The sequence below is a fragment of the Amia ocellicauda genome, chromosome 14, assembly GCF_036373705.1.
Source record: "Amia ocellicauda isolate fAmiCal2 chromosome 14, fAmiCal2.hap1, whole genome shotgun sequence".
NCBI lineage: Eukaryota > Metazoa > Chordata > Actinopteri > Amiiformes > Amiidae > Amia > Amia ocellicauda.
Window position 1 is genome coordinate 24,087,621 of NC_089863.1, and position 16,786 is coordinate 24,104,406.

The 16,786-nt window shown below is 48.8% G+C and overlaps 1 protein-coding gene across 1 annotated transcript; it reads right to left on the reverse strand.

Moving 5' to 3' along the window:
- Positions 1–118: 118 nt before the first annotated feature.
- LOC136767476 (maestro heat-like repeat-containing protein family member 7) lies at positions 119–12,430 on the reverse strand. Its single transcript, XM_066721271.1, has 22 exons — positions 12,343–12,430; positions 11,741–11,774; positions 11,490–11,602; positions 10,906–11,031; positions 10,605–10,767; positions 10,332–10,463; positions 10,026–10,183; positions 9,720–9,869; positions 9,382–9,486; positions 9,203–9,275; positions 8,823–8,936; positions 7,758–7,870; positions 7,527–7,666; positions 7,278–7,410; positions 6,923–7,095; positions 4,025–4,162; positions 3,634–3,919; positions 3,318–3,509; positions 3,062–3,211; positions 2,771–2,902; positions 2,490–2,592; positions 119–2,290 (listed from the first exon to the last, which is right to left on the reverse strand). Exons 3-22 carry the CDS (start codon positions 11,574–11,576, stop codon positions 2,010–2,012), a joined length of 2,949 nt encoding a protein of 982 aa, XP_066577368.1. The 5' UTR covers positions 11,577–11,602; positions 11,741–11,774; positions 12,343–12,430; the 3' UTR covers positions 119–2,009.
- Between the last annotated feature and the right edge of the window lie 4,356 nt (positions 12,431–16,786).

A 16,786-nucleotide genomic window follows, 5' to 3' on the forward strand; every position in this document is an offset into this window, starting at 1 on the left:
CCGATAGGAATGGACAAGGTCAAAGGTCAAATGCATTAGTAGTGCGTTAATGTAGTGCATTTTGTAAACGCATCAGACAAATCAAACTACCAAACAATCAAAACAATAACAAATCAAGTGCATTTAAAATCATCTTTTTATTTCAAAATACAACAGCTGAAAAGAATAAACGCACTTGGCCCAAAGCATCACAAGATTAGTCGCGTCTTCTCTCGAGAACACACACCCGGCGCTGCTGTCTGCCATCGTACTGACTGAGCCGCGTTCAGCCCCCCAGACTCCAGCGCGCGCTCTTGCCCTTTCAGCAACGGCTGCTTTACCCCCAGACTGTGTGCCGGGCGTCAATAAAGGCTGTCACAGCCCCTCTATTGAAACAAGACAGTCAGCCCCACCTATTAACATCGGGACTTCCGTCTTACCCGAAGCAGTGCATTATGGGAGTCGCACAGAGTTCCTGTGGCGCTTTTCTCCCCATCTCTGTCATGGCAAACCTGCCTCATTTCATATTCAAAGCTTTCTTTTTAAAAAACAATTGCATTTTTAACAGGATGCACCTGGATTGTATTAGACACTTCTTAACACATACGAGTTATTATTTAACCAGCAGTGTTTTCACCCGGCCTGACGAGCGCTGTATCAGCGAAGTGCTCTCTCTAGTAGCCGGTCATGAATATCCATGAGCACATCAAGCCTGAGGCCTGGTTTGGTTGTTATAGACGGGTGACAGATCGGCGGCAATTCAAAACATACGAGAGCCTGTGGGTAATTATTATTATTTATATATTAGAAAATCAGTAACACTAATGTCTCGGAAATGTTCGGTATTTTTTGTATTATATATAAAATGTAAAATGTACAGAATATCATCCAGCGGAAAACGGAAAAGAGATTCTTATTCTTATTGGTTGTGTTGCCACAATTAAATACCGAACACCTTCATGGCATCAGAATTACGACTTCTACTACTACTGACAGTAATAATAATGATCCACACGCTGACTATTCGTTTTGAATCGCCGCCAATCCGTCACTTGTCTCCGATAACAAACCCCGCCTCCTAGATCGAGGATCTGCCTCAGCAGTCTTGTGCTCATGAATATTCATGACCGGCGAATAGAGACAGCACTTCGGCCATAAAGCGCTCGTCAGGACAGGTGAACACACTGCTGGTTAGATAATAACTTGCATGTCTTCAGAAGGGGCGTCTCTAATACAAGCCAGGTGCATCATGTATAAAAATGCAAGTGTTTTATAAAAAGAAATCATTGAATATTAAAGAGGCTGGTTTTCCATTGCATAGAAGAAAAGCCTCACCGGAACTCTGTGTGACTCCCATAATGCATTGCAGCTCAAAGACAGAAGAAAAGGGGGAGCTGACCATCTCGTTTAAATAGAGGACCTTCAGCTGTGTTGTTGCCCACTCTGAGCCAGACCCCCCTGTTTGAATCCAGGTCTCTGTGTCTCTGTTTCCTGGTCTGTCTCTGTGCGTCTCAGTATATAGTGTGTCTATATAGTGCGTCTCAGTATACAGTGTGTCTATATAGCGCGTCTCAGTATATAGTGCGTCTGTATAGTGCGTCTCAGTATATAGTGTCTATATAGTGCGTCTCAGTATATAGTGCATCTATATAGTGCGTCTCAGTATACAGTGCATCTATATAGTGTGTCTCAGTATATAGTGCATCTATATAGTGCGCCTCAGTATACAGTGCATCAATATAGTGCGTCTCAGTATACAGAGCATCTATATAGTGCGTCTCAGTATATAGTGCATCTATATAGTGCGTCTCAGTATACAGTGCATCTATATAGTGCGTCTCAGTATACAGAGCATCTATATAGTGCGTCTCAGTACACAGAGTATCTATATAGTGCGTCTCAGTACACAGAGTATCTATATAGTTCGTCTCAGTATATAGTGTGTCTATATAGTGCGTCTATATAGTGCGTCTCAGAATATAGTGTGTCTATATAGTGCGTCTATATAGTGCGTCTCAGTATTGTGTCCCTCATGGCACCTCATTAGCGAGCGGGGGCTCAGGCACACAGTCATTCATCTCAGACGGCAGAGTGCGACCTAATCTCCTCCCGTCTCCTTGTGGGCTGAAGAGCCTCTTCCACACGGGCTGCGTCGCTGCGCTCTGGCACTGGGAGGCGGAGCAGTTCTCCAGGGCCTGGGCAGTGCAGCTCTTAGCCAGGGCGTCGCTCTCCTCCTGCTTGGCCCGCGTCAGAGCACGGACCACCTCCTGCCACTGTCGGCGTCCCAGGAGGTTCTTATTAATCAGGGACTCTGTGGACAAGAGAGAGCAACACTGAGTCACAACTCAACACAGAGGTCTAGAGCAGCAAGACAATGTCACCCTGGCTGCCATCAGATCCACAGAAACATTTCAGCTCCACGGGTTCCTCAGTGGCGTTACAGAATCGATACCAATCGCCTGTGCGCTCCATCATGGGCCACATCCTCCCCCGGCGTCTCATCTCCTCACCTGTGAATACGGCGGCGTTGGCTCTGACTGCAGGAGAGCGGCTGTTCAAACAGTCCAGGACGCAGCTGAAGGCCCCGCCCAGCGCCTCGGGGAAATCAGATGCCTGGAAAAGACAAGGAGTCAGATTCGGGGACTCTCAGCAGACCTGTAACTCAAGAGCCACAAACATCTCTGTGCATCTCTGTCCTTCATACACAACGTCACACGTGTGTGCCTCGGCCCTGCGTGTTGCAGGAGCCAAACTCATGTGAGACAATGGGATTGGCTGAACTGGTCCTCACCAAGAACGCGGCCAGGTCCTCCAGAAAGCCGTCTACGAACAGCGCCCCTCTGTCCTGGTTCCTGGAGATCAGTGTCCTGACAATGTTCAGATCTAGAACCCAGATGCTGTTGTTCAGGGTCCAGAGGCAGGCCTGCACAAACACACGAGCTGAGACTCAACACTGGGCACTGATGCCAGGACACAGCGGCACAATCCGACAGCAGGACGCCTGTAACTCTTCTGATATTCTTAAAAGCCCCTGCAGCCCCTCCTGGGTTTGCTGCCCGGGTGGTGTCTGATCTGCTCTTACCTGGGTCACCTCAGGGTTGGGGTCTCGCAGGTGAAGCGCCAGCTGCACCAGGGCCACCTGCAGTTCACGTTTGAGGTGGGCTGTCACTGCCGGGCACCTGCACAGGTTCCCCAGCACGGTGGCGCAGGCACAGTGCAGCTCTGCATCATCCTGAAAACAAGCAGAGAAGGTCAGGCACAGAGTGGCGACAGCACAGCCTGTGAAACACTGAGCACGACAGCCTGCACGGACACCGCAGCCTTAAACAGCGACTCACTTTTTCCCAGAGCGCAGTGATCCTTCGCAGGACATCTGCAGCGACATCCCGGCTGACGCTGTGCCGTCTCAGGTGGGGCAGAACGTGTGAGAGGGCGGACAGAGCTGCCAGGACCGCCTGCCTGTCCGCCACGTCCGTGTCCTGCAGGCCAGAGCGGAGGATGGCGAGCAGCTCCCGGCCGTGTTCTGTCACCTGCACACAGAGTGGTGGCTTTGGAATTGAAACATGCATCTCTCTCTTCACTGTTTAACACACAGACAGAGCGGCTTCATCCCCACGTCCCCGTCCGCACTGGGCATCCAGCACAAGTCCTTACCTGGGCAGCTGTGGATCTCTCTATGCCTTGGAAAAGCAGCAGCCTGACGCGCACACAGGGGTCCTGGGCTCGGCGCTTCAAACTCTTCAGTAGTGGCTTCTCCGAGCCGCCCAGCAGCTGCAAGACAGCAGAGCGAGGCGCAGTGAGAGCAGCCCTCAGCCACATACTCACCTCGGAGAAGAAGGCAGTGGCCGTCACTCTGTGCTGCTCCCGGTCAGAGCTCAGGGAAGGGACGAGGACCTCCATGATGCCAGGGAGCTGCGGGCCGGCGTGCTCAACCATGGCCCTGGAGGATAAAGGGACAGCCGTAATGAGACAATAGATAACCGATCTCGGGAACGGAGTAGACAAAGGGAAGCCCCGAATGACAGGCTGGTTTGGAGACCCGTACCTGGCCAGGAGACGGACGCCCTCGGGGTGGCTGTCAGGGCTCTGCAGTTTCGCCCAGGCCGCCTCCTGCTTTAGCTGATCGGTCGCCTTCCTCAGCTTGGCCCGGGCCAGAAGGGCCTTCAGTGCCAGTACGATCTCTCTGTGGAGAGAGGAGAGGACAGTGCTGTAGACAGGGAATAAAATTAACACCCGCCAAATGTGGGTAGATTTAGCCCGTGGCGGGTAAATGTCAATTTTACCAGCCACTTTGGCGGGCTGCCAACAAGTGTACGGGGACTCAACTTTTAGTCGGCATGTTTCAAATGCCAGGAGAACGCTGCCTGCACGAATGCATAGACCAACTGTAAAGTTTGGAGGAGGAATAATGGTCTCAGGGCTCGGCCCCTTTGTCCCACTGAAGGGAAATCGTAACGCTACAGCCTACAGTGACATTCTGGGTGAATTTGCACCTCCAAATTTGTGGCAACAGTTTGGGGAAGCCCTTTCCTGTTTCAGCATGACAAGCCGTGCACAAAGTGAGGTCCTGACAGAAATAGTTTGTCGAGATTGGTGTGGAAGAACTTGAGTGACCTGCACAGAGCCCCGACCTCAGCCCCATCCCACCTTTGGGATGAATGGAAAAGCCGACTGTGAGCCAGGCCTGATCGCCCAACATCGGCGCCCGACCTCACTAATGCTCTTGTGTCTGAAATCCCCTCAACAATGTTCCAGCATCTAGTGGAAAGTCTTCCCAGAAGAGTGGAGGCAGTTATTGCATCAAAGGGGGGACCAACTCCATATTCATGCCCATGATTTTGGAATGAGATGTCTGAGGAGCAGGTGTCCACATACTTTTGTGGTTGACATTTCGCATCCCCCCCCCCCCCCCCCCCACCAGGGGTCCAGTATTTTCGTATCTTAAAAGTGGCAAACAAGGTGCAGGGGGCATGACTCTGCATGTGACCTTAACTCCCTGGCAACCAACTTCTGGACAAACTAGTCAGGACATTTCAAATAACAGACGGCTATAAAATGAGGTTAATTTAGGCAGATGAAGAATTTGCTTGGAATAAAATAATTAAAACTTTACAGTTAAAATGGACTTTACTTCTTTTGCATGAGGTTTATGAGAGATGCCCTGAGATTATAGCATCACTTCTAGAAAGTGACAGGTGTAAGAAAGTGAAGGTGTCATATAATTACAATTAATAAAAAATAATGTATTATGTACCAATAGCTGGAGTGAGAACTGATCTTATTTTATAACCCCCAATACACAACAATACCTATGAAGTTATACATGTTGTTAATTTAAGAAAAGTGGACTTAATATCTGGGTAATGGAAGGGGGAAGAGTGGAGCAGCTCCGTGACCTCAGCTCCGGCTCCAGAGCGCTCCGATGAGCTCCACACCGGAGCCGGCACACGGCCAACCCTAGTGTATGTATTAATTCTGTATTCGCTGGAACTCAAACGCACAGTTATGTTTCTGAGCGCAGAGCAGCAGTCTGAGTGTGTGCTTTGGAGAGTGAAAGTCAATCGTTTAGTCAAGTACATTGTATAAATTAGCTGGATAGGTCTTATACATTTTGTATTTCGCTGTTGTGACCGGAACACATTGCCACAAGGACGCTAACGTTAAGGCATTTTCATCGCAGCTCACATTGCTAAACTGAATGCAACTGAATGAAAATGTATAAAAAATGAAAAAGAAAAACATATTGGTCGGTTAATTACAGCTGTAATTGCAAAATATTCCCTTATAAAACAAATAGTCACAACCTTTATAGTTAATTTGAATTTGTGACAAATGAACTAAAAGTTGTGCTAATGTCGGGACAACACAAGACTCTGACACGAGGTGTGTGAGAGTTGACAGGTCTGCTGTTCTTATGCCATTTCCATACGTCTTCTAATAATGTATTTTTACGTAGATATTTATTTAACAAAATTATTGTGTTAGAAAAGTATTCATCAATTGCATCAATTACACCATATACATTTCTGCTGAAATGATTTGCGATAGAGACATGCATTTTTTCCTGCGTAGTGGAGATTCTGCTGAAGAGAAACGTGCGGTTTGTTTACATCGCGTCTCTGCTGGCGTGCATCGTATTGACCAATGGAAAGGACGTCACTGTCTGTCTTCATTCCTATATATATATATATATATATATATATATATACCACAGACCGTGACTCTATGAATATCTAGCCAATCCAATGAAATCCTTTTAATGACGTGCAGAAACCCAGAGAAGGGAGAAGCACTGAAGAAGAAGAGGAGTATGAAGAGCAATAATGTGTCATTAACACCCCTTCTCATGTGTTGGTGTGTTTATACAGATCCCCAGCAGCTGCCGTGTTATTGCATGTGATTGATTCATTTGAAAACGATGCTCCCGCACAGTCTCTACTAGCAAGTGTTATCACTCAACAGAAGGCAATCAAGACCTTATAACACTTGCAAGTAGAAACTGTGTGGGAGCATGTTTTCTATCCAGATCCTTTTCCTCATACACACCTGTCTAGTCTATACAGGTGTGCAGTTAGCTTCTGTTATGGTGATTGATGAATTACCTGAATAAATACCACGTTTTAACATGTTCACTACACATTTACGCACCCTCATGCATTTCTGGTGATGTTTGCCTTTGGCTGGTAAAAATACCAAGTGGCTGGTAAGTGTTTTCCTTCTACCAGACACAGTGGCTAGTGGCCAAAAAAGTTAATTTTATCCAGTGTCTGCAGAGCACCAACACTCAGCAGAATCAAGTGCGTCTCTCACTGTGGCCCTCCTGGCCGCTCAGGTCACTCACACACAGACCAGCGAGGTACTGACGGCTCCATCAGGGACCACACTGTGAACAGACACCCTGTGGGTCTGCCCAGCGAGACGGCACTCAGTACGACCTGCTCACCTGGATATACTTGGTTCTCTTGGCGTGTCCTGGCTGGGGGTGCCGGCCTCCTGTGGGATCTCCTCTCTGCAGTCCGTGTGGAGAAGCAGGGCCCCAAACAGCCGGGGAAAGACCCTCTGAAAGGCCCCCGTCCTCCCTGCGACGGCCAGCAGTTCTTGCATGGCAGTGGTCACCTGACACCGGGAGAGACACACAGGGTCACAGTCAGAGAAAAGGCACCCCATTCAGAGCCCCTCTGTACTGCTTTCTGGAGAGTCAGTAGATCACGGACAGGTCAGTGGAAACATCAGTGAATGAAAAGTCCTGCGATGTTCCCGGCCTGGTTTACACAGTGAGTAAGTGTCTGGGGACTCACAGCGAGGGTCCGGCGCGCAGCGGACACACAGTCCTCAGCCGGGTCCCTGGGCAGCTTCCTCATGAGGAAAGCCAGCAGCCTGCGGGACATCTTGCTTTCAGATCCCAAGGCCCTCCACAGCACACGGCTGGAGCTGTGGGAGACAGAGACACAGTGAGACAGAGGCACACGGGAGCTCCTTGATGTGACACACGAGCCAATCAGCAATGCAGACAGTCACTGTGAGAGAGGCGCTTCTGTGGGGCTCACCGGTCCAGCGGCAGGGCTTCGTTCAGCAGCGCCTTGGTGAGCTCCTCCGGGCACTGGGACACGATGTGGGCGACCACTCTCAGCTGCCGGTCAGTCAGGTGGGGCAGGCAGGGCTGCACAGCGTGCAGGATCTCAGGGACCTGGAGGACAGAGGAGACATGCACTCAGTCTGCCGCCCAGCGCAGCGAGAGGAAACACAGCGGGCGTGAGAGACTCCAAACTGGCCCTCACCTGCTCTTTCAGCTGGGCTCGTATCGCCTCCAGGATCTTGCAGAAGATGGTGCTGGAGGGGCCATAGAAGGAGGGCTTACCGGGCCCCCGTGGCGCCAAGGAATCGGCCTTCCCTGTAACGGATTCGGCAGAATCAGGTTTGGTAATCGGAAAACAACACCACATGGCAGGTTCTCTCGGTATCCGTGGCTGATGTAATCGGAATGCGCCGGGTCGGTAGACGTCACTGTGGGTTTTGTTAATATTTTACTTAAGCGGTTATGAAGGCCAATTCAATTTAAAAAGTATTAGATTCAAGTGCCGGAGCGTCAGAAATGTCCAAAGCACTTAGTCTGGGTACAAGACACACCGGGCTGCTCTGGTGATTCAGTGTGGTGATTCTCCCAATTCAGTGCAGTTTCATAAAGCTCCCAGTTAAGGTAGTATAATTATGAATTACTGCATTAGAAAACAAAATATTCGTTATAACAACGGCAGGCAAAAGAGGCTCATTGATGAAAATAAATGCTTTGGAAAAGTTGTTTTGAATTTCTACCCGTTTTTAAATAAGTAAACGGAATATATACCAAAATATTTATAGATTTGACAAACTGAACGAGCCGTCTATAGTGTATTTGAAGTCTTCTGCTCATAATTATGCAAGTCTGTTTATTCTGTCTCCCCGATTATAATTGATATTTCTAATCCGATAGTTGCCATAGTTTATTATTTATGTCTGAGCAGATGACCTTACAACGATTTACAACTGTAAACACAATATACACAAAGAATTACAAGACAATAAGAAAGTATGAAACAATACATCAAAGTATACAATAAGTTTAGTGCTAGTCAGAGCAAGTATCAGAGACAATTACAACAACTACAGTACAAGCAACAGCAACACGACACCATGGCATTCGATTTCCTCACAATAACACGCTATATTACAACGCATGCGTCGTTAAACCGCGTGACCGAGGCCTTGTCTATTAAAATGCTTGTCACGAGTTTCGATGACAGCAGGAGGTCAGACAGCAGAGAGCGCTGTAGTGCAGCGGGACAGGACGGGGGAGAGGACGGTACCTGCGGCGCGGAGGAGGTGGGCCAGCATTGCCGCGGACCCGGCCCGGCCCGGCTCACTGCTGCTCTTCAGCTGCCCAACGATGAATTTGGCCACCTTCTTTGGGAAGGCGTTGGCTGTAGGACAAAGGCAGGCAGAGCAGTGAGGTCACAACACAGGCCAGCGCACTCTCTCCTGGGACCACAGAGAGAGACGCCCGCGAAAGCCTTCATTGCATCAACAGTGGCTCCCAACCCACCCTGCTGAGCTCTCAATTACTTAATTGAACCCTTAACTGAACTAATAATTTCCTAAATCAGAGCCTTTCAATTATTTGAAACAGTAGGGGGTTTAAATTAAGTATATAGTTGGATACTAGAACTTATTAAAGACTGAGACGTACCCAGCAGCGTTAGTGATGACAGGACCGCGTTGTCCTCGTCCACAGGCGGCCGTGTCTCCTGACGGGCGCAGATCTGAAGGAGAAAGACACGGTCACTGCGTACCGAGGGGGAAGCGTCGCTCGGCTGCACGGTAGCCTTGTGTCGGTGCGTCTCGGCTGCTCCGCAGAGCGGGACCTACCTCTTGGTGCAGCGCGCGCAGCAGGCTGTCCACGGAGGAGTAGATGGCCACGTGGTACACAGTGAAGCCCGGCTCCAAGGCTGCCAGCAGAATTTGCTGCACGTTCTGAATAAGAAAAGTAATAATAATAATAAAGAAACACAGCCGCTGACTCACACTGCACTGTGGGCCGGTTCACAGACCTGGAATCCGGCTGAGCTGTTAACATGGACTCCAAAACAATAAACCAAACCAACCCCAACCCTGATCCTGATGTTAAACATAAAATCAAGCCCTTAATCTGGAGCCGGTCTGATCTCGCCCACCCCTGTTACCCCAGACAGCAGAGAAAGTCCTACCTGGCCCAGGGCTTCACCGTTGGAGCTGTGCTTGTACACCTCCACTGAAGCGGCGACCAGCTGGGTCACATTGGCCTGCAGAGTCTCAGGGCTCAGCAGGGGCGACATGGCAGCCAAGGCACCGACGAGCGTCTCCTGAAGCCTCAGTGACTACACAGACAGAAGGACATAGGAGCACATACAGGAGTCACAGCGCAGAACAAGTGACTAGATGACTCTAGACATTCTCATGTGTGGAGCTGGATATTTTGCCAGTCCATATTTAACAACCACCCCCTCCTCCGGACATTTCCCACTGGCCCGTACCTGCAGGTTCCTGCCCTCCAGCACCAGCCAGCCCTTCAAAATGGTTTTGAAGGCGGAGTCAATGACTGGAGCGAAGTCCTGCTTCTTCACTGTGGGGTCAGCGCTCCCTCCGGGGCCAGAAACATACTCCTGGAGGCTGGTGCAGGCGCTGGTGAGCACTGGGAGACAAAAAACAGACGCTGGGGTCACTCTCCACTAGACACACGATTCACAGCTCAGCTCCGCTGAACTAAACCGTAAACAAAAAGAAGAACAAGGGCGCCCTTTGGGGATCTGTCATTGCAGGAGTCAGCCACCCTCACTCACCTGAGCACAGAGCCATCTGCAGCTGAGCCCTGGAGTGGGCTTCCACTGAGTGCATCTCCACTGTTTTGGCAGCGTCCAGCTTGGGCAGCAGACCGGTGAGGGTCTTCTCAAGATGGGGCATCGTGCCGGACCCTGCAAACACAGACAACAGATGGTTAGGGTCGAAAACAGGGCACATCTCAGTTCCCTTACAGCGCACAGATGCTGTCCCAGCATGGGGTGAAACCCCTTTGACAAAGTGGCTTCAGGAATGGAAGGAGCAGGCAGACTCACCGTTGGCTCGTAACAGATGTGCCAGAGTGTTCAGCCACATGGTCTCTGGCTGTACATCTTCATCGATGACACAATCCATGGTCTGCAGGACCTCCCCCGGAAACCCACATCCCACGGCCACCAGGACGTCACTGGCTGCCTGCTTCGTGTCGAGAGGCATGTTCTGGGTCAGGGGAAGACGAGAGGAGGGGCGTGAGTCTGAGAAGGCTTTCTGGGGACAGCAGTGTTCCTGGCACATCTCTGAGTGAGAAGAATCTTTATACAAAAAACAGGAAGAGCCTGACAGGAGCAAGTGGCTCACCGCATCGCTGCCCATCAGTCTAGCAGCCACAGCAATGACCTTCCTGGCTGTGGAGGAGCTGATGTCTTCGATCTGGCTGCGCAGAACTTTCTCCACGGCCTGCAGGACGAGGGTCGGATGGGCCAGCTGAGCAGAGGAAGACAGGAGGAAGAGCTTAGGAGGGATGTGACACAGCACAACTCAGAAGAACTGTTACAATATTGACAAATCAATGTCAATGTCTCTTCTCTGCATAACAGACACCATGTTATATCTTGAACCCTTTGTGCACAAGGACACTGAAAGCTGTACAGATTTCCAAAAATCTGGATTTTGTCAAACAGAAAAATGTGCATCACATAGTAACCTCAACAACAAACTACTCATATAGACACTCATACTTCAGCTGGTTCTTAAAAGGAACTGAATAAAGAAAGAAGATAATTACTATACATTCAAATATACAATCACACAATACACACATTTTAGAAGCAATTCCAGAACAAAACCTGGAAGAAACAACTCCGAAGAAAAGCCACACAGTTAAGCACTCTGTCGGGAGACGAAACGGACGGTCTTGGCATCAACAGACGCTCAATTCTCACCTTGAGGTATTCCAGACACTTCAGGCAAAAGGTGTTTGGGGCCATCATTTGAGAGAGAGACGCTAAGGTTTCCTGGATGTCCTCCATTATCACCTGCCAGGGATCAACCGTCTCTACAATATCAACACAAATCACAGTTAAATCAGCCAGGATCAAGTCCAGCTCATCCTTACAGCAGTGGTTCCCAACGGATTGTATGATTAATTGTTATTACATATAGTCAGTAAAAAGTCCTCCAAACAGACACTCACCCAAACCCTCAGACTCGTCCACTGTGTCGTCACACTAAAAGACAACAGGAATTCTGGGTTACATTTCATTCCACTTTACTGATTGTATTATTTTGTGTGAATAAACGCTGACCATCAAGTCAAACCATTATGAAGTGTAGTTTTAAACAATAATGTCCGTATTAAAACTAAAACAAGGCAGTGTAATATAGTTTAGTCCGGGCAATTCAAGTATGAATCCCAACCCCAAAGACATTTTCCATTGGCAGGTAAGATATGCATGCATATTCACCAGTTTAAACTTTAAACGTATTAAGCAAGCAGTTACAATAGGTATCCTTCTCGTATAGCACACGTGTTGGTTCACTTGATTCGCTATGTCTCCTGTGCAATTGTTTATCTAAAATATACACGATCATCATGTGTTATTATTGCAATGATTATGAGACGAGCCTCATGAGTAAAATACACACGGAATCAAACGCCTCCCAATCAAAGTATCTGCTTGTGTAGTAGCCTGTATTACATGAAACGGGTGTTTAATATGATTGCTGGGTGACTACTGCCGACTAGGACTAACATCTAGACAAGGCAGAGTCTTGCAGTGACAGTCAGACACTCACGTCTGTTTCGCCGCCATCTTCCACCGACGTCTGAATCTCTAATGGCGCCGAGCGGCGCGGACTGACGGCACAGCGCGCCTGCGCATTGTGACGCGTCACCGCGGCAACCGCGCCCGAGCGCCCTCAGCGCACGCGACGGGCGCAGCTGCGCAGGCGCGCTGTTCCGTGATGTCCCGGATGTGCGGCGCGGCTTGTTGAATATATGAATTATGAATGTTGAAATTAAGAGACGTGGCAACAAAATGATCTGATCTCAGCTCCTGCTGATACAACTAAACCATTCTATATTATTTACTACAGTTCATAGTATTGTATTATTATCTACTGCAGTGGTGATGTATTGTATTGTGTGGATAACTACAGTATTCTGCAGATACTACACACACTGCAGTGCGCTGTGCTATATTAGAGCACCTTCTGAGGTAGGAAAGCACTGCAGTACTACATCCAACACAGACATTACTGCTCCTGCTTCATAGCCATGCAGGTGTCAGTAACTGACAAAACACAGACAGCAACACAGGAGAAACGCCGACTGTATTGACAGACACAGTAACTCCTGTATAGTAGACACAAACTGCCTGACAATCCCATACAGACACACAGGCTACTGTGAACAGGGCTGTGTTCATAAGCCGTTGCTTCAGCTCGACAGATCCACTCCAGTATTTCTCATAGCTGTTGCACTGCAGAATTGGATACAGGTTTACCCTCTTATTTCCTCCTCGGTTTATAGGACTAGATCTGTTACCAGCTGATTTTGAGTGAGATTCCTGTCCACCATCTTGGATGCTCATAAGAAGATGAGAGTACGCAGTGGCAGGCAGGCAACACAGGTGAGATTCACAAAGTACATTCATACTTAACTGGCTTCATATAGACACTGGATGTTTTCCCTCCCAATGCAGCTTAAATGTTATCTGAAATGTCCTGACTTTCGATTGACCGAAAGGGAGTTAAGGTCACATGCTGGCATCATGGGCCCCCTGCACCTGGATTGCCACCCTTGAGGAGCTATGAAGATACCGGATGCCTGGGGGAGTGCTGGCAAATCCAGAACGTCAACTGGGGCGATATTTTCCAAACTGACCAGACGGGGTCAAAGTACATCAAAATACCAGACAGTGCAGTAACATTTTGAGCAGGATCTCTTGCTCTCGCTCTCTTTCCATCATTGTGTCTCTGTGTCTATCAGTCAGTCCGAATGCCTGCTTGTCCCTCCCATTCGCTCTCTCTCTCTCCGCCTCTCCAGCAGTTCTGTCAATAGATATTTATGTTCTCCTCTCTTCTCGAAAAAGAGAGAGAGGTAGAGAAGAAAAGATGAGGGAGCAGAGAGGCTGCTCGTAAACTGAAGTTTTTTTTCATTACTTTTCTTTCTCCAAACATTCGAGCAATTAACAACGGTCCTTCAATCAGAAAATGGCACTGCGAAGAGAGGGGGGGGGCAGAGCGGAAGAGAGAGAGGGGAGAGGGTGGAGGAAGAGAAGGAGGGAGAGAGAGAGAAGGGGGTGGAGGAAGAGAGGGGTGTCCACATACCTTTGACCATGTAGTGTCATCTCCTAATGAGTTCATCTTAATCAAATTCTTCTTCTACCTAAATTCATTTTACAGTCATATGTGGGGGGGGTTCTTGTGTACTGTGGGGCACCGATTCTTTGAATATAGCTGTGGGAAACCCTGAACCATTGTGGATGGGCAGATGGACTTCATTTCCCAACAGAACCTCCAAGATTTAAAATGCCTGTTTAAAACACCAGGTCAGAGCTTCCCACATTTTCATAGCAAGGGACTTCTTAGCATGGTCGTTGCTCAGCCAATTGCTGGGAATGACATCCCACTGTCTGAACCGCACCGACTTCTGACAACGCCAGGTAAACAGACGACAAGTCTGAACCATCAGAAGCTATACAATTTTAATTGGTGTATGTTGTTGTTTTCACGCATTCGATAACGGAGCTGCAGAACGAGAGTGAAGTTACAGGTGGATGAAAGGGGGCTAAAAATTGATTTTTAATGCGTTCCAATAATGTGCGTTTCTCGAAGCCTTTCACTCTCCTGTTTGACGGTAAACACTGGTGTGTGTGTGTGTGTGTGTGTGTGTGTGTGTGTGTGTGTGTGTGTGTGTGTGTGTGTGTGTGTGTGTGTGTGTGTGTGTGTTGACACTAAAATGGTCATGACGGGGCGAGGTGGAGGGCCCCCTGAACAGAGCTTTGATTGGGACCTCAAAACCCACCCCTGATTATTATTATGATTTTGTATTATTATTTAATGATTATGTATTTATTGTGAGACGCCCCTTCTCCAGGGCAATTAACGCAAGCAATACAAAAGTGCAGTAATACAAATCAATACAAAGTTCAGTTTAAGAATGACAGAAGTTACTACCACTACACCAGTTATGTACTGAATTGTTTATTTAAATAATCCCCAAGCAATTAATCAATTTATATAGTGCCCTGAAAGCAACCTCCCCCCTCCCACACTCACACTGATACTGAGACATACACACACACACACAGCTATACACTGATTCAGAGACACACTACATATACAGTGGAACACCTTTCCTCCACCCCCACACCTCTCTCTCTCTCACACACACACAGTGTTCAGTGTGTGGTCAGCCAGTGATGAAGGTGACTAGACTGCTGTATTCTTCAGGGGTCACACAGCCATCTGCATCCTTGTCAGCATAGTTCCACAGCTCCTCAAACAGTGCCAGATTCATTTCCTACAGGGGGAGAGGGAGGGAAAGAGAGAGAGAGGGAGTGTGAGTGTGAGGGGGGTGGTGTGTTAGGGAGAGAAAGAGAGAGATGTGAGCAGTGAGTGATGGTCAGACACACACAGGCATCAGTCGGACAGAAGGACAGACAGACACAGCCGGTCAGGGGTCAGGACTGACCTTGATGTAGTTGCTCATGTCTGTGCGCAGCAGGTTGCGCAGCCCGTCATGGTCGAGACAGGCCTGGTCACTGGAGTGTTGCTCTGAGGACAGCAGGAAGAGGGCGGGCAGTTACTGCAGTGTTGTGTGCTGTGGTGTGTTGTGCAGTGTGTGTTGTGTGTCTGTTGTGCAGTGTTGTGTGGTATGTTGTGCAGTGTTGGTTGTGTGCTGTGTGTTGTGCAGTGTTGTGTTTTGTGTGTGCCGTGTGTTGTGCAGTGTTGGTTGTGTGCTGTGTGTTGTGCAGTGTTGGTTGTGTGCTGTGTGTTGTGCAGTGTTGTGTTTTGTGCAGTGTTGGTTGTGTGCTGTGTGTTGTGCAGTGTTGTGTTTTGTGTGTGCCGTGTGTTGTGCAGTGTTGGTTGTGTACTGTGTGTTGTGCAGTTTGTTGTGCAGTGTTGGTTGTGTACTGTGTGTTGTGCAGTGTTGTGTTTTGTGTGTGCCGTGTGTTGTGCAGTGTTGGTTGTGTGCTGTGTGTTGTGCAGTTTGTTGTGCAGTGTTGGTTGTGTGCTGTGTGTTGTGCAGTTTGTTGTGCAGTGTTGGTTGTGTGCTGTGTGTTGTGCAGTGTTGTGTTTTGTATGTGCCGTGTGTTGTGCAGTGTTGGTTGTGTACTGTGTGTTGTGCAGTGATGTGTTTTGTGTGTGCCGTGTGTTGTGCAGTGTTGGTTGTGTGCTGTGTGTTGTGCAGTGTTGTGATTTGTGTTGAGCAGTGTTGGTGCAGTGTTATGTAGTGCGGGTTGTGCAGTGTTGTGTGGTGTGTGTCTGTGTGTTGTGCAGTGCTGTGTTTTGTGTGTTGTGCAGTGTTGGTTGTGTGCCGTGTGTTGTGCAGTGCTGTGTTTTGTGCGTTGCGCAGTGTTGGTTGTGTGCCGTGTGTTGTGCAGTGTTGGTTGTGTACTGTGTGTTGTGCAGTTTGTTGTGCAGTGTTGTGTTTTGTGTGTGCCGTGTGTTGTGCAGTGTTGGTTGTGTGCTGTGTGTTGTGCAGTGTTGGTTGTGTGCTGTGTGTTGTGCAGTGTTGTGTTTTGTGTGTGCCGTGTGTTGTGCAGTGTTGGTTGTGTACTGTGTGTTGTGCAGTGTTGTTGGTTGTGTGTTGTGTAGTGTGGAGCACTGACCAGAGGCTGAAGTGAGGATGAGGCTGAGGGCAACGAGGAGCAGAACCACTGCTGCCCCCTGCAGGCCAAACAAGGACATCGCACCCAGGAAAATATGCTGGAGAGAGAGAGAGAGAGAGAGAGAGAGAGAGAGAGAGAGAGAGAGAGAGGACAGAGGGAACTCTATATGGAGGTTGACATGTTGCTCTGCTCTGGGCTCCAGTGTAGTGACTGCACCTTCACTGACATGGACCCCAATCATTAGTGCCTTCACTGTCAGACAGCAAACCCCCCGTCAGACCTCTGTCAGTCACTGTCACACACACAGACACACACAGAAACAGCACACACACACACACACACAGACACACACAGAAACAGCACACACACACACACAGACACACAGACACACACACACACAG